The sequence below is a fragment of the Pezoporus occidentalis genome, unplaced genomic scaffold (assembly GCF_034315485.1).
Source record: "Pezoporus occidentalis ecotype Australia unplaced genomic scaffold, CSIRO_AGI_Poc_V1 ctg16, whole genome shotgun sequence".
Lineage (NCBI taxonomy): Eukaryota > Metazoa > Chordata > Aves > Psittaciformes > Psittacidae > Pezoporus > Pezoporus occidentalis.
The window spans coordinates 1,479,859-1,505,878 of NW_026913425.1; the positions used below are offsets into that span (position 1 = coordinate 1,479,859).

Sequence of the window (26,020 nt, forward strand, 5' to 3'; positions counted from 1 at the left end):
TTGTTCATACATTCTTGGCTTTACCTAAGGTATGTAGTGGGAAGATGTAAAATTGATACTACAGCAAAAGCCATGGCCACAGATAATGGGATACATTTTTGCCTGGTGAGGTTCAGAACACGCACAGGTAAACACATGCTTTCCACTGTGGCAAAATACCTACACCCATCTAGGAAATAACACGGCTCACTTCCACTGTGTGGTTCTCATGATTCACCTCTACTCCAGTAACAGGTGATGATACACCATTTTGATCTGTTGGCCATATTCTCTAGCTCCTCCTGCAACATGAAGAGGTCCATGGCCTGGCATCTTCAGTTGGCAATGGTTGTACATAAAGAGGAGGGCAGAAGATAATGGTGCACATACCAGACAGGTAAAAGTGGTAGTGGAGTTGCATGTGCAGCAGGAAAAAAAAAGAGTCATCACTAAGTCATTGCAACGTTCTCCAAATAGTGCTACAGCCATATTTTATGGGTTTGTGAATGAGTAATCCTCAGACATTGGTGACAGTTCTGAACTGAAAATCTAATTATGGAAGGTTTATATCACATTTTATCATCTGCTCTTCTAAGTGAGAGTTACAAGTAGTCTATACTGCTTAAACATTGTGTTATTTCATATTTTAAGGTCACTGCCTTAATCTGGAAGCACGACTTCTACGTAACAGTACATAGCTGGATTGACATTACACCACACTACTTCTTTGAGAAGTTTGTTTGGCTTTTTTTTAACTTGACTTCTTGAGGAGCAAGCTTAATCTCTAGAAGCAGATTATGTCCTCAAGCATGCATAAAACACTTTCACCTCAATGTCACTATAATTTGTTCATAAATAGTTCAGCACGTGTACAATTAACCAAAAACCCCACACAACCCCTCCCTCCTGCAACTAGAAAACTCGTTGTTAAACAAAGCCGCAGCCCCCTCACCCTGCAATACTGTTCCCCATTTGCAGGTTACTTTGCCCTGTTATGCTGCCTTACAGTAACAAATGGTGAAGGTATGAAATAAGGGGAACACATCTGCTTTTTGTGGTGTATTTGCCTGTAATTTGCAATGCCACTTTTACACAAATGCATTCCTTATATATTAAAGAGCAGCACCATTTATTTCTGGCTAACAGACAGAGCTGGCTATTCTAATAACTTGAGATGGATTTTGGAATAGTTTCCTGGTAAGTGTTTCTACCTCTTAAAATTTTTCTGACACCAGTTAAGCACTGTAACTTTGTTACAATTATTAGATGAACTCCAATGCATATTTTATCAGGGGATAATTTTAAGTTAAACAGCCTAGTTTCACAAAGGCAGAATTTGAAGGCACCCTTGTAACCAGCCCATTCCATTATTTATAAATATATCAAATTTCAAAAACACTGTAATGGCACACGTTTAATGAACCAATTATTCAATCTTGGATAAAAGTTTATATTTTTTCTGTAACCACCAAGTTAAATAAGGTCCCCTCTTCAGGCAGCAGACCTGGCTATAACATCCTAAATCGTGCAAACAAAACAAACCATAACTTTAAATTGCAGCTGCTGTAATATTAAGCCACATCAAGGACACCAGCAGCCACTAACTGCCTTGAAAGCCAGTCCAGTCCCTCATAAAGTCCTGTACCACTTCGGGCATCACAACCCTGAATATACCAGCTACGGCCACAGCAGAGTTTGTGGAGACTGAGCAGCTCTGTGATTTCTTCCACTGAAAGTGCACCTGCTACATCCTGCAACAGAATCAGATACAAATAATTATTCTGTGTCGCGTATGAAGCATTTTGTTTTTAACAGATGGCTTAGACACAAGCTACAGATCATGCAAAAAACTTTCCAAGTACAAAAGCCAAATCAAACAGTTATGCATTTACTACTCCTTAACCATAAACCAAAAAAAGTTGTTGAATCTACTAAGCACCCTAGCATTACTTACTTCACCAGTGTTAAGGAAAACGTGTTTTATGCTTTCCACAATACCATTCCCTAACCATAGCATAGGAATTTGATGCAGAAACTGAGGAAAAGAATAACAGAGAGAAAAAAAAACGCAAATACCTGTTTATTAGCAAAGATCAAGAGTAAAGCATCCCGCAATTCCTTCTCTGTTAACAACTTTGCAAGTTCACTGTGTGCTTCACTGACTCTGTCTCTGTGGCTGCTATCAACAACAAACACCACCGCTATGAAAGAAAGAAAGAAAACTTTTACATACATCCAAATATAAACTCTGTAAAATTACTTTCAACTTACACAATTATTTTTTTTCTATTTCTGTGAAATTCCTCAGCAGAAAACAACTGCAATTTCAAATGCACGAGGACTTACATACCTCTATAACTTTGACAAAAACCTAGAATTCATCCTAAAACTAGGAAAAAAAAGTCTCAGTTTTTTTGCTTAGACTAGCATAAAGGCTGTGATATTTTAACTACTTAGGTTTAAAACCAGATTTACTATGTGTGGATTGCGTATCTCAGTTGACCATTTCTTGATCCATTTATACTCAACTCCCACACCACTGTTCCAGTTTCCATTAACCAGCTGTAAAATTTACAGATTCAGCCAAACAGTACAGCTTCCTTCAGCTACTGACTACACAATTCAGAGAAGATTGCCATGGACCCAACACAGCAGCAGGAGATTTTACTATCCACTATAGAGAGTGACCAAGACGCCAGAAAGGAGTCAGGGAGGCAAAAGCTAGAGGACAGAATTTGAAGTCACATTTTTTTGCAACAACAAAATCACCAACACCAAAACGAAACGAAGCCTACTGCAGGTATACACCAGGTTAACTGCTCGGATTTCTCTCCAACATACTATTCTTTGAAGCAGACGAGATTCCATGCTATTGCCATTCACACGGTAGTTTTAAGAGGACACAGGAATCCCGAAATACATTTTTTACAAGTTTGAAAAGGTCAACAATTTAAAATGTTAAAGTTTGCAATGAAGGCTGAAATAATGCATTAAATGGAGCACATAAATTGATATTTGTCATTGCCAGGTACTTCAGATAATTCTGAATGAATTGATGAAGAGGAACCCTCTTCTAAATCAGAACGCAACTGTGGAGGATTTACAGAAGGACAGCACAAATTTCTAAGTTGGCACCATCCATATCAGTGTTTTCAGAATCTGTAATTTAGGCTATGATGAGATATTACACTGCAATACCAAGTCAGAAATTCTAGAACTTTGTAGATTTTTTTTTTTTAAGTTGCTTACTAGAGGCTCCTAAAGGCAAGTACTACTTCTCACTATGCAAACTTTGGAACACTGCACCTTGCCTGTTGTCAGCTAGAATCAGTTTAACAGAGATTCTAATTTTGTTTGGCTCCATGAACTGTCTGATGGATTTATGGAGAATGCACCTTTATCATGCAGCAGACACCAACTGGTTTAAAATTTCTTAGCTCATGAATCCAGCATCTGTACTCTGCATTAGGTGAACAGTTTTCTACAGTTATAAATTATCTCTATTAATAATCTCTGTGGCTCTGCAACACAAGCTAGAAGACAAAATACATTTTTAAAAGTTGCATTAGTCTCACCTTGTGTATTGAGATAATAATGTTTCCACAATGGCCTCAATTTGTGTTTCCCTCCTACATCCCAAATAGTAAACTTCAAATTCTTGTATTCTACTGTTTCAACATTAAAACCTACAATAAAAATATTGAAGTTTTACAGTCTTGTTTTGCATGAATATAAAATAAGCAAATTCTACAGATAAGTCAAACATTCGAAAAATAATTACATTTAAATTGTTGCTACTAACCTATTGTTGGAATTGGCTGCATGAATTCATCTTGCTTTAACTTAAACAAAATAGTTGTTTTGCCAGCTCCATCTAATCCCAGAGTTACAACCCGAATTTCCATTTTTGGTCCAATATGTACCCTATTGTCCTGGAGGAAAAAGCATACGCAAAACAAGAGCAAGTTTAGCGAACTCAACTTAGACAACCCTTATGCTTAAGTGTTAATATATAAAAGAAATAAATATATAAAGTAGTGACTTATTTTGTCACTACTTTCCAACCCATTTGATTCTATGATTCTGTTGATTCTATTTGTGAGGTGATTAAGTGGATGGATTTAAAAAATCCTTGAGGAGCTGTTTGTAGCAATTAGAATTCTCTGACTGGAGAACTCTGTTGGTTTTGTAGCATTTCCACTATATTTTGTTATGCCTCTTCACCTCAAGCCACTTCCAATTCATTACTACATTACAACAGCAGCATTATTAGCATTAAGCAGTAATCTGAAATACTGAAGAAAAACAAACAAAACAAAACCCTAAGTCTGGCTTGGAGGCAAGGAAAGAGAATCAACTTCCTACCTGTAGTTTAGACCAAGCTATTGTGAGTATTGAATGAGCCAATGCTAACAATGTGATCAAGCTGTATTACTAATACAAAGCAGAAAGCTGTAAATGATAAAATAAACATAGGCTAAGATTACTATTTATCCCTGAAATACTTAGAAATGCTACCTTGATGACATACCAAAGTTTCCATCATAAGTACATGACGAATTAGAGATGTATGCACGTCTACGGGGGTACGATATAATAGGCGTCACAGAAACATGGTGGGATGGCTCCTATGACTGGAGTGTTGGAATGGAAGGTTATAGGCTCTTTAGAAACGACAGGGGAGGGAGGGGGAGTTGCTATTTATGTTAGGGATAGGTTGGAGAGTATGGAACTCCGTCTGGGGACAGGTGAGCAGTCAACAGGGTTCATGGATCAGGATTAAAGGGAGAACAGCGATGGAGGACATTACTGTGGGGATCTGTTACAGACCGCCTGATCAAGGAGAACCTGTGGATGAAGCACTGTATAGACAGATAGGAACAGCCTCACGTTCGCAGGCCCTTGTTCTCATGGGGGACTTCAACCACCCTGGTATCTGTTGGAGGGATGGTACACAAGCAATCCAGGAGGTTCCTCAATTGTGTGGAAGCCAACTTCCTTCTGCAAGTAATAGAGGAGCTGACAAGGAGAGGTGCCATGCTTGACCTCGTGCTCACCAACAGGGAAGGGCTGGTTGGAAATGTGAAGCTCCAGGGCAGCCTTGGATGCAGCGATCATGAGATGGTTGAATTTGAGATCCTCAGGACAGTGAGAAGAGCGTGCAGCAAGCTCACTGCCCTGGACTTATGAGAGCAGACTTTGGCCTCTTCAGGAACCTGCTTAGTAAGGTTCCCCCTAGAGGGCAGGGGGGACCAAGACTGTTGGTGGATATTCAAGGATCACCTGTGTCCTGGGTTCAGCAGTAGCAGTCATTTTTCTCCTTCTTGGTAGCTGGTGCAGTGCTGTGTTTTTTTTTTTGTTTCGGCCTGGGAACAGAGCTGATAACAATGATGTTTTGGTTTGGTCAAGGACTTTGTGAGCCTCATGCTCTACCAGGGAAGAGGGGAAGCTGGGAGGAAGCAGAGACAGGACACCTGACCCAAGCTAGCCAAAGAGGTATTCCATACCACAGCACGTCATGAGCAGGATGTAACTGAGAGTTACCCAGAAGGACACGGGGTCTTCTGGGTCAGACTCGTTTTTCGGCGGGTGCTAATGTATTCTCTTCCGTTGATATTTTCTCTTAGCATTGGTGTCGCTGGTGGTAGCGGTGGTGATTTTTGTTATACCTTAGTTACTAAACTGTTCTTATCTCAACCAGTGGGAGTTGCATTCTTTTCGATTCTCCTCTCCATCCTTCCAGGAGTAGGGGGAGGGAAAGAAGGTGGGGGGAGAGAGTAAATAAGCTGTCTGGCTGGGTTTAAACCATGACAGTTCTTTTGGCGCTCAACATGGGACATGAGGGGTTGAGATAACGACAGATCTGACTGGATTAATAGTCACTCGTCACAATGCTGATTTATTGGCCCTCAGAGTTTTTCCTCTTGATCTCACAGTTTCAGAATGCTGTAACTTACTTAGACCTGGTATTTGCTGTGTTAGTGTTTATCAAGTGTGGGGCTTGGGCTAAGGTTCTTGTCTCACTGTATTCTATGGCAATGACTTGTATTACAGGTGGGCTCCAGCAGCAGGGCAGGACAAATGCGGCCATCGACTTGTACCTGGTTGTCCGGCTGCTCTTCACCGTCCTGGCCTTCGTCCTCACCTCAATCTACATGAGGCAGCAGGGAGCCGAAGGGAAGCGGCCCAGGAGAGCGGCTCCGGGGACCAAGCAGGAGGCCGGCAGGGAGCGGCTGCCAGTGGAGGAGGTTGGGGCGGTCGAGGAGTGGAAGGAGGCAGCTGCTGAGCAGCGGGAGAAAGGGGCAGAGGAGCCAAGCCCTGTGACGGCCGAGAGCATTCCCTGGCAGCCGCCCGCCGAGCCCCAGGAGGATGCAGGAGACCACGCAGCATTTCCCAGCAAGGCAAAGGGGGAAGAGCTGGACTCAGGAAAAGAAAAGCTGGTGGTGGGAGAGCCGACAAGCACAACAGCTACACCAGCCCCAGTGACAAGTACAGCAGCTACACCAGCCCCAGTGACAAGTACAGCAGCATCAACTGAGAGTTCTGAAGGTTTTGAATGGCCTTTGGGTATCCTTGGGACCTGCCTGCTGATTGTGATGGGGATCAGCATGTTGTCACACACACAGACTGAGTTTTACCCACAACTAATTTTGTCTGATCTCAAAAGTTAAGCAGAGTCAGGTTTGGGTCTTGTCTGGGGTTAGACAACGATATAGGGGGACCAAGAGGTTTTCCCCAAGGCTGGACAGTCATGAGTGGCAGGGTGTGTGGGACAGTATGAGCAAGTATCTAGTCCACTGGGCCCCTCCAGTGCTTTGGAAGCGTCGGAGATAGAAGGCAGCTGCGTGGAGTCCCCAGCAACAAGCTGCAGAAACTGCTGAAGGGGACAGTGAATTATTTTGAGGCCGGTGGGCCCATGGCACTTCAGGCCATCAGAGCAGAGATGCAATATAGAGATGGACTCATGATCGAGGGGTGGACTTAGCAATGGACACTATTGCCCAGGTTATTCATGAGTGTGAACACTGCACACAGTCTCTCCTGCTCTGAAAGACTGTTACAAGAGATGGAGCATGTCATCATGGACCAGATGGACTCAGCAGCTTTACAGGGACTGGTCCATGCACTAAGATAACAGTGATAGTATATTGAAAATGTGGGATCTGAGCATGACATGAATGGTATGGAAAAAGGGGTGGATAATGTCCTGGGTTCAGCAGTAGCAGTCACTTTTCTCCTTCTTGGTAGCTGGTGCAGTGCTGTGTTTTGACTTTTGGCCTGGGAACAGAGCTGGTAACAATGATGTTTTGGTTTGGTCATGGACTTTGTGAGCCTCATGCTCTGCCAGGGAGGAGGGGAAGCTGGGAGGAGGCAGAGACAGGACACCTGACCCAAACTGATCAAAGAAGTATAACATACCACAGCACGTCATGACCAGGATGTAACTGAGAGTTACCCTGAAGGACACGGGGTCTTCTGGGTCGGACTCGCTTTTCGGCGGGTGCTAATGTATTCTCTTCCCTTGATATTTTCTCTTAGCATTGTTGGTGGTGGTGGTAGCGGTGGTGATTTTTGTTATACCTTAGTTACTAAACTGTTCTTATCTAAACCCGTGGGAGTTGCATTCTTTTCGATTCTCCTCTCCATCCCTCCGGGAGTAGGGGGAGGGAAAGAAGGGGGGTAATGTGAGTGAATGAGCTGTCTGGCTGGGTTTAAACCACAACAACCTGCTACAAGCTCAGGAGTGTTGCGTCCCAACTAGAAGGAAGTGCGGCAGGAGGGCCAGGAGACTTCCCTGGATGGATAAGGAGCTGCTGAAGAAACAGGGGGAAAAAAGAGGCTTATAGAAGGTGGAAGGAAGGACAGGGATGTTGTCCGGGAAGCTACGGACCAGGTCAGGAAAGCTAAGGCCCAGTTAGAATTAAATTTGGCTAGAGATGTGAAAGATAACAGGAAGGGATTCTATAGGTACACTGCGAATAAAAGACAGACTAGGGAAAATGTAGGCCCCCTCCAGAAGCTATCAGGAGAACCCTGGATTTGGAGAAGGCTGAGGTTCTTTGCCTGGCAAAGGCTCTGAATGCACCACCCAAGTCTTGGAAGGCAAATGCAGGGACTGTGAGAATGAAGACCTTAAGTCCACTGTAGGAGAGGATCTGGTTCGAGACCATCTTAAGAACCTAAATGTGCACAAGTCCATGGGACCTGATGAAATCCATATGTGGGTCCTGAAGGAGCTGGCGAAGGAAGTTGCTAAGCCACTAAATTTGAAAAACCATGAATTTGAAAAATCATGGCAGTCAGGCGAAGTTCCCAATGACTGGGAAAAGGGAAATATAACCCCCATTTTCAAGAAAGGGGAAAATGGATGACCCAGGGAACTACAGAGCAGTCAGTCTCACCTCTGTGCCTGGCAAAATCTTGGAGCACATTCTCCTGGAAGGCATGCTAAGGCACATGAAAAACAACAAGGTGCTTGCTGACAGCCAGCATGGCTTCACTAAGGGGAAATCCTGCCTGTCCAATGTGGTGGCTTTCTGTGATGGGGCTACAGAACTGATGGACAGGGGTAGAGCAGTTGATGTCATCTACCTGGACTTGTGTAAAGCGCTCGACACTGTCCCACACGACATCCTTGTCTCTAAATTGGAGAGACATCAATTTGATGGATGGACCACTCGGTGGATAAAGAACTGGCTGGATGGCCAGAAAACAAAGGGTTGTGGTCAATGGCTCAATGTCCGGCTGGAGACCAGTAATGAGTGGTGTCCCTCAGGGATCGGTGTTGGTACTGGTCTTGTTCAACATCTTTGTCGCTGTCATGGACAGTGGGATTGAGTGCGCCCTCAGCAAGTTTGCCGATGACACCAAGCTGTGTGGTTCGGTTGATACGCTGGAGGGAAGGAATGCCATCCAGAGGGACCCTGACACGCTTGTGAGGTGGGCTGATGCCAACCTTATGAAGTTTAACCATGACAAGTGCCAGGTCCTACACCTGGGTCGGAGCAATCCCAGGCACAGCTACAGGCTGGGCAGGGAAGAGATTCAAAGCAGGTTGGATATAAGAAGGAAATTCTTTCCTGTTAGGGTGGTGAGGCACTGGAATAGGTTGCCCAGGGAGGCTGTGAATGCTCCATCCCTGGCAGTGTTCAAGACCAGGTTGGACGAGTCCTTGGGTGATATGATTTAGCGTAAGTTGTCCCTGCCCACAGCAGGGGGGCTGGAACTAGATGATCTTAAGGTCCTTTCCAACCCTAACGATTCTATGATTCTATGATATAATAACAGTTTACAGTGCTTGATCTTAAGATCTTATTTGTCTGAAATCTGTTGCCAGACACAGACCTTTCAGGTATAAGCCTCACAACAAGTTACAACAGCAGCCATCAGCACAGCAGTATTCAAAAAAAACCCAAATCATTGTGTAGAATAAGAGTTTAAAATTGTCAGAAGTGGGAAAACATAACAAGTAAGATACTGAAATAATTATTTTCGCTTTACTTTTTCATGGCTGTTGCTGTTCTTGTGAAAAATGACATTTGCTTTGGCACCTCTGAAATTCAAAAGCTAGGCTTCAGATTTCATAAAAATACCAATTTGTCACAGGATAAAATCAATAGAAGCCCCATTTCTTTCTAAAGAAAGGTGATGTGTAGTGACATACTAAAGACTTCTGGGTCCCCCAAGGCATGACCTATTTCAGATCTCCTATTACAGCTTAGCTTGCTGCAACGGTTCTGTTTCCAAATGCTCAGAAATTTTCAATCAGAATTTTCTGAGTTATATTAACAGTTCCTAAATGCCAAACCTGACATTCAAAATGCCTCTCTAACTCAGCCTTCTGAGATGGAGGCAATAATCAGCTCTGAATACACAGAATGTGATTTACCATCTGTGAAATGTGAATGCTGCTTCATTCATGGAACAATGGGTGCTTGCAGGAGAAGTCTTCCTGACCCTACTAACTCTGGTCTCTGCTGAGTAGGGAAGGGAGGGGCAGTAGTGAGAATGTTGCGTTTATTAATCTGACAGAGCATTTATGGGGAAATTCAAATATACAAAAATTATTTGGAAGAAATTGCATTTCTGACATCAAGAATGACTGGGACAGAATCCCCATGGAAACACTTATTTCCTTACAGTAAAAGCTTCAACAGCAACAGTTAAATCCTCAGTTTCACTCAGGAATAGTAGTATTCCTCTTTCACCCATTCAGAACCAAAAACCCCTACATAAATCATAGTATTTCTTGTTCTTTAGAGTTTCAAACTTATTTACTCTCCTACATGAAAGGCATCACCATTATCAAACTCAAAAACCTTTCATCCCTTTCAAAGAATGGGTAGTATTCAAGTGATATTACAGGAACAACAAAAACAACCAGAACTTAGGTGTACTGTGTCTAAGCTACCAATGAATAGCAACTATAAGCCAAATTATAAGTTAACAAAATGAAAGAAATACATCAATTTTAGTACTATAAACCAAAAGTTACAACAGCATTATTGCATTTAAAAATGGGTGTGTAATTTTCACAAACTGAAATAATAAACATTGTAGAAGTTATGCTGTCCTCAAGAACAAGCCAAAAATGCACAGAAAAGCAAGGGGAGATTCCTGCTCTAAGTTAGATGCATGACAAATCACAAATGTTTTCAAAGAAAAGTGTTTCTAGAATGCACTATCTTACATACTTAAAAGAAAGCAGCTAATGTTCAAAGCTACTGATGTAGCTTTGTAACAAATGCTTCTCACACAAATTATAACAGCACAATGGGTTTGTTGCTCAAATACCAGATTGCATTCATCATGTGATAAGACGCTGTGGGTCAAAACAGATACCTAACTGCCTAAAGTAGCTGCAACAAATATAGCATCATAATGAACACATATTATTCCTGTTTTCTTTTTAATTATGTTTGGGACTTCATTAAGTGGATAGCTGTCCTTTCACAAGACTAAGAATACCTTTGTAAAAGTGACAGGTATGCTAGCATCCAGCTGTATGTGATCTGCAAGTTCCGTAAACTGCTGCTGCTGTTTCTGTAAGGTCTCTAGCAATCTTGTAATTTCTTGTTTGGCCAATACTACTCTGCAGTCATCCTAAACAGACAAAGAAAACAAAAGCGTATCTTTCCTGCAGTAACTTACTTAGAATAACCAAGCACAATGTAAATATGACAACTAGAAATAAAGCATTTTAAGTATAAATATTCTAGTTAAAAACTCACATTTACAAAATAGTTATTTAAAACTTCAATAAAAATGTGAAGGCCTTGCTGTTCTTCCTTAATACTAATAAACACTAAATAGTTCTACAGTCTTAAAAAACTTTCTTTGACCCCTCTTATTCCTGTAGGAATAAGAATATAAGAGGCAGTAAGATATATATATATATATATATATATATGGAATATTTATCATTCATATATCACTCCAACAGCTGGAACAGAGCAGCTGTTTTGCAACATACAGCAACACACTTAGCTCAGAAAGATTAATATCCATCCATTGATGACGGGAACATTTCATAGTTAAAAGTACATCTGACTAAGCAACCAGACAATAGCTCTAAACAAATTAAAAAAAAGTATCAAAAACACATTAATGAAGTTATTTCTTACACTCAGTTTACTGATTGCTACATATACTATTTACTCCTTGCTATTTACTTCTATCCACTAATAGAAGTGAACAATGGACCAACCAGATCTTCTTAATACAGTCAGCTTCTTACACACATTTAAGATTTTGAATTACGTGTGTTAAAACTGCTACGGAAAATTATTTAGTCCTAAAACAATTTTTCCTACCAGCCAACTCTGACGGCTACCTTCAAACACCTGTGTTGGTATTTGCAACTATAAATGCTTCTCATAAGTCTTGTAGGGTTTTTTTAATTCAGTTTTATCTCTCCTTCCCACTAACCTCACAAAGAACCAGAAATTACTCCAGAGAAGAGAATCATGCCACAGCATGACTTCCAGCAACTGGAGAATTTAATGGTTTTGTACCTATTCTCATTTCTAACACTCCCTTGAAAGGAATACTTCAATCTCATGTTACATGATTATTATTTTAACATTGTAAAGGAAATAAAAATGCAGCATACCATCTAACCTTTCCATTTGTAACCTAGACTTAATTTGAAGTTTCACATATCTTGCCATATGTTACAGCTCACTTGTTGACAGCCAACCCACCTGTTGTAAAGTCTTTTCACAATGGAGGCAAGCTGTTGAAACCTCTGACAAGAGGATGGTCATGTCTTCTTGCTGTTGCCTAAGCCAAATCAACTTCTCTCTCACATGAGCATCAACAACACTAAGAGCCATTTCTTCCTGACGACAAAGGGTTTCATGAAGATCAGAAAAGTAGGCTCGGACACATGAGCGTGCATTCTCTGCAGTCCCTGGAACCTACAGTGGTGCAGTCAGAACACCCAGAGGATTAAGAACATCGGTTGATTCCAGAATTACATTTTTCATTCTATTCCAGTTTCTAAATTCACATCTGCATGGCTACATCATAGTTCAAGTCTCAGTTACACAGAAAGTCTTATCCACCCTAAGCCAAAGATTGTCCAAAAACTTACTACAATAATGAAGCAGCTTATTTGTATGTATACACATACAATTGTGAATGTATGATACACATTTATGTATGAAGATACATATGAAGGTACGTATGAAGACAGGCTGAGAAGGGTGGGGCTCTTCAGCCTGGAGAAGAGAAGGCTGTGTGGAGACCTCATAGCATCCTTCCAGTATCTGAAAGGGGGCTATAGGGATGCTGAGGATGGACTGCAGTGATAGGCCAAGGGGTAACAGGTTCAAACTTCAACAGGGGAAGTTTAGATTGGATATAATCCCAGGCACAGCTACAGGTTGGGCAGAGAAGAGATTCAGAGCAGCCCTGCAGAGAAGGACTTGGGGGTGTTGGTTGATGAGAAAATGAACATGAGCCAGTTTCAGTGTGCGCTCACAGCCCAGAAAGCCAACCGTATCCTGGGCTGCATCAGAAGGAGTGCAACTAGCAGGTCGACGGAGGTGATCCTGCTCCTCTACTCTCCTGTCATGAGACCGCACCTGGAGTATTGTGTACAGTTCTGGTGTCCTCAACATAAAAAGGACATGGAACTGTTGGAACAAGTCCAGAGGAGGGTCATGAGGATGATAGAGGGACTGGAGAACCTCCCGTATGAAGACAGGCTGAGAAAGTTGCGGCTGTTCAGCCTGGAGAAGAGGAGACTGCATGGAGACCTCATAGCGGCCTTCCAGTATCTGACAGTATCGGCCTACAAGGATGCTGGAGAGGGACTCTTCACTAGGGACTGTAGTGATAGGACAAGGGGTAACAGGTTAAAACTTAAAACAGGGGAAATTTAGATTAGATATAAGGAAGGAGTTTTCTACTGTAAGGGTGGTGAGGCACTGGAATGGCTTGCCCAGGGAAGTTGTGAATGCTCCATCTCTGGCAATGTTCAAGGCCAGGCTGGACAGAGCCTTGGGTGAGATGGTTTAGTGGGAGGTGTCCCTGCCCATGGCAGGGGGGTGGAATTAGATGATCTTAAGGTCTTTTCCAACCCTAGCTATTCCATGATACACACCTTACTAGCAGTTATAGAGCTTTCCCTATTGCCTCCGTATTTTCATGTAGCGTAAACACATTTTAATGGACTACAACTTCCCCTCCATTTGCTGGCTTAAGCCTCAATACCAGCTTGGTAGAGATAAGAACTTAATGTCTTGTCCTATAAAAACCTATGTTTAATTTTCAACAAAATTCCTTATCTTGATTATTACAAAAAGCAAGTATTCTGCGCATGCAGGGAGGGGAAAAAAAAGAAAGCATACGTGTTCAGTATGGGCCATTCCAACTCCATCTTCAACTATTTGTTCTCCTCCTTCTATATGCTGAACAATTACAACTAATTTTCTGGAATAATCTGAGATTTCTTCTGTGAACGTTCTTATACAGTGAGCCATGTCTAAAATGGATGCACGAATCTGGTTTGCTTCTGGTTCCAAAACAGAATGCTATTGATTAAAAAGCAATATATCAAAGATCAGTCATAAATGCCTTCCTTAATGATATTTGCTATTTTATTACATCTGTGTGTTCCGGTATGAATAAGAGTGCGCGTGTGTGTATATATACGTGTGTGTGTACATATATATACATATATATACATATATATACAGGAAAGGCAAGTAAGAAGTTAAAACGATCTTGCAATTTAAAATGCAATCAGGAGTTACAAATTATGCTGGGTCTAAGGCATCTACCAATCACACAGGGATCAATTTTCCTGTTTACCATAATCATCATGAAAAAAAAGAAGGGTGGTTAGACTGTACCATGTTCGGTGAACCTAGCTTCTGCATGATGAAAACAGCTTTTGGAACTAGTGACTCAATGTTGTGCATTCAGAATAGCAGCAGGTAAAGCATCTTAACAGATAAATAACTTATTCTAGTCTTAGAAATAACGTTTTTTTTTCCTTGTAATTTTACCATGGCAGTTATGTGAAATGAAGGGAACAGTACAGTATGAAGTTACTTCTATAAAAATACATCAAGAATCTACCCTTCTTTCTTGTTATTCTTTTGTACTTTAATTGAATAAATAATTATGCAAGCACAACTAGAAACAGCTTATTAGCCTTATAGTACCTTATGACCTTGATGCTTTCCATATTCTTTGCAGACACAACACATAAGAGGACTCGCCTGGCAGCCCTCTTCTAGACAAACAAACTCAATAGCATGCACTTGGTGTTGGGAGCACATGGTCTTCTCATGAGGCTTATCAGCAAGAGGAACACGCCTGTGTTTTGCTAGTGTCTTTGTAGAATGAGTGAGCTGGGAGCAGTCTGCGCACAGGTGAGTGGCACAAACAGTGCAATACACAGATGCAACATGGGCTTCATCTTCATCGCAACGAATGATACTCTACCAAAAACAGACCAAAAGGAAAAAAGACAAAACTGAAGTTGTTACCATTTAATCCCAACAACTGAGGAAAATCAGATGATTGGCCAGCACTATAAACCTGAAAACAGACTTTAAAAGTGACACACTAATAAATACTTGGACTACTTTGAAAACTTGACTTTAAGTTCTTAATATATTTAAAAAAAAAAAAAAAGTCAGTTTTCTCTACAGTCAACTCCGACAATTATTATAGAATTATACAGTGATTTTATAAATCCAAACTTCAGTGGAAGAGTTGTAAAGGTTTGGAGGATGAAATAATTCAGGCTCTAGTAATTTTCTCCAAAGAAATCATTACAGAACAAGGCATTAAAGTTACAGGCAGAAAAAACACCAGTGAACAAATAGGCACTTAGGACAGACAGTTATCTATTCCTAAAATGGCACTGCATGATATTTTTTACATACTAGTTGTTACCACTGAAATAGTTAAAGCAAGTCGTTTTGGTAATGAAGTACTATTACATGATATAGTGATATCAAATGACTATAAAAGCCACCTAACTCCAGAAGTGGAAGTCTTTAAGAAGAGTTTCTAAGAAGTTTCAGAAAACTGTCCTTAAATCACTGTAACTAAAATATCCAAATGAATACCCTTTTCTAGAAATCTTAAAAGCCTAAAAAAGGGCAAAAGAGTATGCATGCTTGGCAATACCTTTTTCTTTTCTGCTTTAGTCATTACAGAGTGGCATTTAACTATGAAGCAATTAACTGAAGCCTTAATACTAGATACTGAAAGAAAACAACAGCATTATTAGTGAAATTACATTTGCCAAATAATAGATTTTCATTTTTTTTCTATCTAGAAAGCAAATATAACAAACTTTCACTTTTTAAAGTTCAGTACCTCTCCAGAGAGACCAATGGCTTCTTCTGTTGTCCCACACTGTCCGGCAGGTCCATTCTGCAATCGTTCCAAGAGCTCCAACAAAGCAAAATTTTTTTTCAAGCCCCAGACACCAGAATCTCCTGTTTTTGAAGAAGAATCAAGGGAAGGAGAGGAACAAAACCATCAAGCAAATACCATCATGAGAAATTCCACAAACCACAGTTGAGATTCTGATAAACATTAAGAGCATATTAACTACAAAGAGAGACAACCACTAATTTTTCTGTGTAAGCTCACATTACCTTTCCAACCTCTTCCTTCCATCATGGAACTATTTAATATTTATGCAGATTTTCCCTATTTAAAAGATGCCAAGACTACTAAAAATATACAGAAACTCAGTAAAAACACTTGTAAAATAATCTACAATAGCTAACAACTAAAGACTACAAGAAGCACAAAAACTCTCATGTGTATCATAGAAATTAATATTTTGCATAACTACATACAGCGAAGATTTCTACTGTACTAATGGACGCTGTGAAGAATTCATATGGACAAACTGCATATTCCCTGAATCACAAGATGCAATGCCTATTGTAGATCTCAGCAAAAACCTGAATGAGAGTTAAAATAATATTCAGAAAGACCCACATAAAATACTGTGATTGTCCTGGTTTCAGTTGTAAGTTTTTATTTCCTAGTAGCTGGTGCAGTGTTTGTTGTGTTTTGGCTTTAGTCTGAGAACCATGTTGCTAACACTGATGTTTTAATTGTTGATCAGTAGCAGTTATCCTGATCAAGGATTTTTCAGTCTCTCATGCTCTGCCAGTGAGGAGGGGCACAAGAAAGCAGAGGGAGCAGAGACAGGACACCTGACCCAAATTATCCAAAGGGGTATTCCATACCACAGCACATCATGTCCAGTATATAAACTGGGGATAGTCACCCAGAAGAGCAGATCGCTGCATGGGTTGGGCTGGGTATTGGTGGTCAGGTGGTGAACAATTATACTGGGCACTCTTAAGAGACATCTCTTATATAGTGATCTACATCTAATGCAGAAAACATGAAGCAACTTCCTCTCGGCAGAATTGTTACATATAAAAGAAAAACTGCTGTATTTTAGTAGTATGTTATTAGACATTGCTCAAAAGGGATACTTGCCATTTTCAATGACTGAATACACATACTTTGACATACTCCTCAAAATACAGCATCTAGAAAGTTATATTTGATTGACTGCAATAGGCTGATTATTGCTGAATCATAACTACATACTTTTGGAAATCAGAATGACCAACTACAGCTAGATTATTTGAGAACAGAGAGGTGCTTTAATGTAGCTTAGTATCAAATTCACTACGAATTTCCAGAATGAGTGTCAGTTCTCTGTGTAGGTTTGAGTACTTTTTTTTTCTTCATTTAAAATTGGAGGCAGACCAGCTTTTGAAGTTGCCTACTGCCCAGACTAAACCCTTATTACTGTACAGTTTAGAATCAGTTTAACTCCTTCAGAAAAGAAAAGGGGTGGTCGTAGTGTTGCTAGCTTTGAGTATAATGATTAAAGGCACAAAACCAGTAGTGTTTCCACAGTACAAATGACACCCTGTATTTAAACAGAATCTGTAGGACCTGAAATTGACTCATCTACTTTTTGACAGAATTTTTGAACTGTGTTTATAAGACAAAGGTTGCTGCAGTTACTTTTTAAGAGTGTGGGACACCAATACTATCTGTATAAAACTGCATGTGCATGCTGCTTTTGTAATTCAGTATTTGTTTTATCCTTCATGCAAACATACCCATATAAGACAATGACGTAAACTTAGCAAAGTCCTGCTATTCACTTTAAAAAATAATAAATATTACAGCTCTGCACTAAATTCAAGTATCTGATTTCCTCAACTTATGCTTTGCTTCAAACACGATCTGGAGAACATGATTTCAGAGTAGAATGCCAGATCTGGAAAAAAATCTGGCATTTTACTCTGCCTCTCATAATCCAGACGGAAAGACTAGCACAAGAGCAACTGCAGCCTGAGCTGGTTCCAGATGCCTGAAAACTCCTGGTATTTTCAGTTCACATATCTGGTGTCTGACAGCAGTCTGCACCTGACATGAATTCAGAGAAACCGTGTCCCACATGTTTTCCCAAAGAGAAAGCCCAGGCTACTTGAGTTGTCTGGTTCTCCTGGCATTTCATAAATCCTGAACTATGCTGCCCTGTAGGTATATACCCCTGCATCTTTCTGGAGCTCATATGTCATCGTACAGGCACGAAGTATTCCTTCTTCAATACTGAGACTTGCGAAACACTTCACACATTTTGGTGCATAATGTTGCAAATGAACACACAGACACCAATTATTATGGGCAGCAGGCAGTTATATGAACCAACAGAACAAAGTACTCATCCCAAACATTCATGTTTCACTGGTCCTCAGCTTGGTACACGTAGCCAGAAAATTAGCATTTTCATGATTCTAAGAGTAAGGATCTTCAGCTCCTGCAGGAGTCTGGATTTGTAATACACAAAGAGTATATGCTGCTATAAAGGCTCTTTGTAAAATTACACAAGCACCATTCAAATATAGTCACAGCATAAAAGGCAATGCTGGTGTGGGGCTATGTTTTGGACTTGTGACCAAACATTTAGCTGTTGCTGAACAGTGCTTGCACAGTATGAAGGCCTTGTTCTGTTTCTCATGCTGCCTAACCAGCCAGCAGGTTGGGGGTGCACAAGAGGCTGGGAGGGAACACAGCCAGGACAGCTGACCCCAACTGATCACAGGGATATTCCACACCATATGGCATCATGGCAGCATGTAAAACTGGGAGAAGGAGGAAGAGCGAATGTTCACTTACAGTGTCTATCCTCTCAAGTAACCATTATATGTGATGGAGCTCTGCTGTCCTGGAAATGGCTGAACACCTGCCTGACGATGGGCAGTGATGAATGAATTTGTTTTGCTTTGCTTGTGTGCACAGCTTTTGTTTTAACTACTAAACTGTCTCTATTTCAACCCACTTTTACCCTTCTGATTTTCTTCCTGTCCTACTGCAGGGGAGTGAGTGGAAGTGTGGGGTTGAGCTGCCTACCAAGATTAAAATACAACATTCTCTTTTACTTCAAGAGCTATGAAACAAGAAAAATGAGACTGGCTTTTATCTTAAGACTTCAAAACTTATTTGAAGTACATGCAAGTACTTTTATTACCTGACAACGTTTCTTCTGCAGTACTTACTCAGAGTAGAGCTGCATTACACAGCTAGGCACAATTACATGAAAGACCAGAATGCTCACCTGCCAACCATTTTCCATCAAGGGGAGCAGAACAAGCAGTTTCATGAGATGCATGCCTCATCAGGCCAAAGTGAGGGCAACAATGCTACGGTACCTCTGAAGAGGGGTGTGAACAGGAACCAACATATCCACACTGTATACCTTACTGGTTTGTGTAGCTTCTGTATTTGCTACATTATACTTTCTTTCCCAGGCATTTTTCCCCACAAGTTTAAACCATCAACCATATTATTTTCAGTGGCCAAACTCAGAACAGATGTTATGTACCTCACAGGCAGAGTTCAGAGAACAGATAAATGGGTGAATACTGGTTTTCTATAGCTATAAATGGGAGCATATATAAGCTATTCTCCCCTTCAGAACCCTCCACTAGTATGAGACAACACTGACTATCTGTTTAAAATATGCTTACCAGAAAAACTATACATTTTAGCAAATCTGGAAAAGGGCCTATCAGGATGTTGATTGGTAACTTTAAAGTTAGGTATCAAGCAAAGGCATGTGAGTGCACTCTGCTGTCATCAGCTCTACAGTGGAAGCCTTCTCTGGTACAGATAGTATTACCAACACCCAATCTAAACTCAGTGCACCCCACAAAATAAACTGTGAACTAAATAAAGCAGTATTTTAACTTTTGTTTGTCAGAGATCTTGAAGGAGTTTACGGAAGTTATGTTCTGTTTCTCCACAGTTAGCACCAGCACAGTCATCTGCCTTGATATATTCTGACTTCAGAGTTTAGTTAATTTTTAGCTCTGGCACTCCTAGCAGGATCACAGTGTTTTTCATAACACAGACCAAAGAAGAGTCACCTCCTATTACAAGCTGAAGAAATACAGAGTGCAATATGAACTTTTAGAAGGTAAATTATGTCACACCAGTTTGTAACCAAGTCTGGATATGTTGACACTGTGTTTGGACAAATTTCTGGACACTAACTCCCAGAAAGCAAAGCACAAAAAAGTGGCTAAATGGTTCACCTCTATAGTGTTTAGAACAGCACTGTCTATAGCACAACCTTCAGTTGCTGCAGTGTATGTAATATTCACATTAACAACACCAATATAATAACTGCTGATACTAATGTGGACCTCCTGTCTCCAGATTAGCTACTAATCCAGATAGCCATTAATAGCACAGTATACAAGGATGTACATGCACTGAAAGGATAAACCTACTTATGAAACAGATTACAGTAAATTAGTATTTAAGTAAACATTGTCTTAGCCTTTAAGCAGTCAGAGAGGAAGACTGCGTTCATTCAGGATACTTTCTTGCAAAAGTATTTTCTTTCACAGGTTTTAATATATTTATTAAAAAAAAAAGCCAAACTAAGAAGTACTCAGCTCAAGTTTCTTCAGTTTACATTCCTATATCTGATTTTAATCATGTTAGTTCTGCCAAGCCGGAAGTCAAAGCAGAACTAATTTACTGAAATTTAGTGAACAGAAAAGATCAGAAAAGATACCTTTGTAGCTATTCTGTGCTTATTTTTCCAGTTCATAAAGCTGCCAGGAGAAACAAAGTTACACTGCTTTTACATTCTTTAAATGTTTATTACATATCTTGAGATTTGCCAATACACGTCACACATTGTCAGTCCACTGTCAATCTTGGACACAAATGGAAAGAACAGGCAATGCTTACTTATCAGCTATTAATCTACTAGAACAGAACTCATAACCATATAAAACATACATTATCATACAGGAAGTCATGTCCCATTGTACTGGGATCTACCATAAAGTTTATGTAGTTGAGAAAAAGCAACTTTGTTTCTTTTTACACTAAACCTACTATAAAATTACTATGCACTTGACATACTGGTTTCAGCACATCTCATCAAGTGTTCATTTTATATTTCAAAAACCGAAAAGATGAGTTGTGCAAACACATCTACTTTCCTGGACTTCAGCTCAAATTCTGCTTTGGTCACTAGACTGTTTTAAAAAAAGAGTGCAGTGATCTCATCCTTGTGCCTACAAGGGATGTTTGTGCCCATTACAAAACCACTACACAATCTGCCTGTCTCTTCTCAAAAGAAGAATAAGATATGAATAGCAGGAAGTGTGTCAGCCAGGAATGACATAGTGACAGAGTGGAAATATTAAGACCCAACTTCAGCCAATGAAAGAAATGTCATTTTCAAAAGCATAAAGCTTGTCTGCAAAAGGATTATAAATAATACAAGAAATAAAGCAGCAACTTTTGTTTAAATGTCTGAACAAAGCTGAGAGAATGTTATAGCCGCATTTTTTGAACAGTATTTTTAAGCTTTATCTTAGCACTCAAACACAAGAATACACAAACATAAACAAGACCAGTGGGATAGATCCCATGAAAGGTGATAACATCTGCATACATCAGTTCAATGAGTTCTAATGACAAAATAGTTTCAAGCCTGTAATGTGAAGATGGTAGGGAGAGTTCACCTAAGCCATAAACTGTTAAAGCCTTCAATAGCAGAGCTGCTCAGCTAACATCAAAAGCCACAGTCTCCAAACCTGTTGTGCAGCACATCCTTCCCAACACTTCCCTGGCCCACATATTTTTAAAAGAAACCAATCCACTAATGCAATGAGGGACGAAAGCAGAATGCAGTTTGCAAGACATAATCCATCTCTTCTCCCAAATCCAGGCATTTTAAGGAAAAGGCTTTAAGAGTAGTCTCTTCTACAAAGACCATTTTATAAATTTTTCCCCAAATATACTGCCCAAGCATAATCTACAAAATATATGGCTTCAAAATTCTGGGTTCAGGAATGTTAACATAGCTGATGACAATCACTAGACAGCCCATGGACCTTCAACATGTATATACTTATTTCAAATTCTCCACTAGAAGATTAATCACAGGCAACTTCATTAAAGAACTTTCAAAAAACCCAAAATATCTAAGTTTAGTCCACTCTGCAAACTAATATGGCTTTAGTCCTATGAGTTCATTAGTAAATATGCCCTCTCATAGCAAGATTTTATGAACCATTATTTTGCTAAGCATGACAACATGCTATGGTGTCAGTTTTCACTTGCAGATTCTCTAATTCCAGAAACCCTAAGTACTTCTAACCTTGCTTTCCTGTACAGTTATGCATATATATAAAAGAGAAAGGCCAGTAAATTTAAACCAAGTGCTCACTTCAGAAGGGAATATAGCCATACCTATAAATATATAGGTCCCTGAGTATTACTTTCAAAAAGTTTACAAGATTCACTGGGAAAATTTGGATGAATATAGGATAAAATGATTTACTAATAAGATCAAAGGAAAACAAGCAAGTCTATCTGCTGAACTGTATAGGTTAAATGGCCAACTAAAAGCATCCTTAAAATCCACAGTTAGTGATAAAGGAACTCTGTTCAATACAGGTAGCTTTATGTCCTAATTATACAACTTTTCCTTCAACAGAATTTTCTCTTGGCAGAGATCCCGTAATCTACATTTAGATGCTGAACAGCTTCCGGAGACTACTTTAATAAATGGCAGAATGGCAATTGCAGAAGTGGGTGAAAATGGAGCTTGCTTTCTCACATGCCCTCAGGTGGAGGGATGGGAAGGATGAGAAGCTCTCCATGCCCAGGAGTTATGTCTCCCTCCCAGCTCCACTCCTGAGTTCCCAGGAACCTAACTAAAAGTGCAACAGATTAACTGGGTAATTAAAGCATTATTTCTCTAATCACCCAGTAAATACTGGGTGCTTAGAGAAAGACAACAAATGCACAGATGCTTCAAAGTGAGGCCATGACAAGCTGCACTCCACAAAACACTAAATTTTTACATGCTGGAAGTAATATTTCTCAATATAGTTCTTATGGACCTAAAAGCAGCTACAAACCTCTTCTGCCCCAAACCACCATGCAGAATATTTTTATTCACAGAAGTATTTTTCTTTTCAAGCTGTTTTGCTATAATTTTCTACCTGTCATTTTTTTGAGCAACTGCTGGTAACAGCATATCATCCTGCTTTGTAGTACTAGGCAGTAGGATGCAAGTCCACTTTATCCTAGACACAAAAGCGAAAGCTTTTCTTCCCTCTTGCTATCTGTAGGAGTATCTTACAATTTTAATAACGCTCCACTGTGTTTCATCAGAAACTCATCAGTAATTTGCAAAAAGCAAAAACTCTTAATCTTTTTATAAAGCTTCATTTTTGTTAAACCTGAAACCCCCATAAAATTATGACAGGATACTTTCAGATGCCGGGGAAAAGATGCACAACAAAAACTTAGACGTGACAAGTTCCCATTCGTAGTAAAATTGCTACTTTTACTTTACAAGATACAAGCAGTGGTCTTGAACAGAAATGTCTCACAACAGCAGGACTGAGTCTTCTGCTCTAACATTCTTCCCCTTAAAAGCAAACTTTGAAGAAATCTTGCACAGCTGTACAATCATAGATATGAAATAAAACAAATTGTGACTCTTTTAACCACATCTTCTAGACCGGCAATCATTCATGACGCTCACACTTACTGCCTCCCTCCCTGCTGAAAACAAACCCCTCTTTCATACAAGACTGATATTTCTTTTTCTGACTCCTATTTCCATGAAAGCATCCCACACAGGGCCTGAATACTCCTCTTAGTTTGGTCTACAATGCACCAGATTCTCCCACTGCAAAGTAAATTCTTACTCAAGTGAATCTGTTATTTAAACAATTCTTCATGGATTACTAGATTAGAGATCTTACTGTCCAAGTATTCCCCTCCTTCCAACAGCTTTTTTTCCCTGTGATATCCAAAACTGCTGGAGCCAGTTCTATTAACAAATTCTTCTCGGTTCAAATTCTTCTGATAACTTGTCTTCTCTGTAACCCCACGTTGAATAGCCAATTCCTATTTTGAAGGAACTGTAAGCACATATTATCTTTTGGATAAAATAAACTTCCATCATTGGGAAAAAGCTATCTTATTTTTTCAAATACTGTCTGCAGACACTCTTACAACAGGGGAATTCCTGCTGACAGCCTGCCACTATCAGTTACTGCATATATAGAATTACTTGACATTTTAAAAACCATGTTTGTTATCACTTCTTCATGAACCCAGACAAATCTGTTTGTCAAATAAATTACCTATTTAATTGCATGGTGTATTTAGTGTTTAGAACAACAGGAAACTAACATCCATTCAGGAACCCTTAGACACTAATGTAAAACAGAGTAGTCCCTTTGTAAATATAGGTGTACAAGAAGACTTTGAGGTTTAAAGCTTGCAAGACCAAGTTCAAAAAGATAAAGATAAAATCTTGACTTTCTTTTCTAAGATATCTATTTTACTACTGCTTAACAGTGCTTTGAGCTTCTCTGAACAAAAAGGAACACTGCACATTTATTACTCGGAAATGTTATCACTAAGTGGAGCACTAAGAACCTATATATAGCTTTATCTTCCAGATATCCTTGGATGATAGGTTTTAAGAACTGCAGACGTACATTTTCTTACCTAGTTCAGTAACCTGTCGATCAAATGGACAACGAACTGCTCTGCCATGAAGGGGAAGCCGGGTAAGACAGTCATGGCAGACAGTATGGCCACACAAAAGCAGCCGGGGAACTTTGTCACCTTGCAAAGAAAATACATCTTCACAGACCCCGCACTCAAGAACCTACAATTTAAAGAGAGACCTTATTTGCTTTTGAGCTGATGAAAAAACAAAACGTAATGCAGTAAGCCATATGACACAGCTTATTTTACAGAAGTTCCTGCAACCACAGCAAGTAGGCAGAGTCATCAATTTGCTTTGTACACACAAATAATGATCATAAGAATTATATTTAAAAGATAAACACACATGAACAGAAGATTTTAACTCTTCAGCATCCCACCTGATCACCACTAGTTCTTGCCCACTTCATTTAATACACTGCCACAAGAAAAGACCACTGCTCAAGCAGCACAACTAAGTAAGCAGAAACATTCTCACAGGAAAAGGAAATGGAGGGCAAGACCCTGCCAAAGCAGACTATCAGCTGGTGGAGAAAATTTCCATTCATAGCTGATGCACATAAAATGTCAATCATACCAAGTTAGCCATTTATGAAGCTACAATTGCGCAGCATCGAGGTAGCAGGAACAAACAGCAGGGGGCCGGAACATCTTAAACCACTAATAAAAAGCAAAATTAATCGTCATTTAGGAAAAAAAAAAACCCACCCAAAGAAAGAAACAAATACACACACAAAAATAAAAAGTCACAAAACCAAAACAACAACAAAAAAGAAAACAAAAACCACCACCAAAAAAAAACCAACCAACCAAAAAACCCTAACCCCCGAAAAAAACTATAATCCATCGGACAACAGCTCACCATCTTCGGCAGCCCAGGCATCACGTTTTCTCCGAAACTGCTCCCCACTGAGGCAGCCAGCCTGCCCTCACACTGAGGCCTCTCGCCTCGCAGCCCTCCAGGAGATACCTGACGGCAGCACGGCTCTGCGCCAGCAACCTCCCTGCTCGGCCTAGCCCAAACTGAGCCCTGCCGCTTCAGGGGACTCCTCCTGGCCCGGAGACCCCACACCACCCTTTCCCCAGCTGGGCCAGGGACAGCGCAACCCCAGCCACTACAGTCTGTCCTGCCGCAGCAGGAGCTAAGCCAGACGACGTGAAAGACCAAGCCACCCTTCTCACCTTCACTGCGGCACCAGCCGGGCCGCGACCGCCGCTCCCAGACCCCCGGCTACCGTCCAGACCAGTACCAGCCACAATCCTGCTTGCACTTAGGGCTGCCATCTTGTAGGTGGGCAGAGTCGAGCGGCCCGCAGCAGGAAGGGGAGGGGAGGGCTAGCGACCGCCGTCCCTTCACTTTCAGGGCCTTCTGGGGGCTGTAGTTTCGTCCTGCTGCGGCGGCGTCGAGTTGCATCATGGGACAGGCGTGTGCGGGTTCGGCGGTATTCGCAGCGCCGGAGCA

General features: G+C 40.5%; 1 protein-coding gene across 3 annotated transcripts; it reads right to left on the reverse strand.

Moving 5' to 3' along the window:
* Positions 1-1,180: 1,180 nt before the first annotated feature.
* Positions 1,181-25,885, reverse strand: TRIM23 (tripartite motif containing 23). 3 transcript variants are annotated; one of them, XM_062612301.1, is made up of 11 exons: positions 25,741-25,885; positions 24,556-24,718; positions 15,823-15,944; positions 14,655-14,933; positions 13,836-14,018; positions 12,183-12,398; positions 10,948-11,082; positions 3,782-3,911; positions 3,555-3,665; positions 2,056-2,180; positions 1,181-1,730 (listed from the first exon to the last, which is right to left on the reverse strand). In XM_062612301.1, exons 1-11 carry the CDS (start codon positions 25,840-25,842, stop codon positions 1,551-1,553), a joined length of 1,746 nt encoding a protein of 581 aa, XP_062468285.1. In that variant the 5' UTR covers positions 25,843-25,885; the 3' UTR covers positions 1,181-1,550. The 3 variants fall into 3 exon arrangements, with proteins under 3 accessions (XP_062468285.1, XP_062468286.1, XP_062468287.1); XM_062612302.1 differs by lacking the exon at positions 25,741-25,885 and adding an exon at positions 25,136-25,245; XM_062612303.1 differs by lacking the exon at positions 3,555-3,665.
* Between the last annotated feature and the right edge of the window lie 135 nt (positions 25,886-26,020).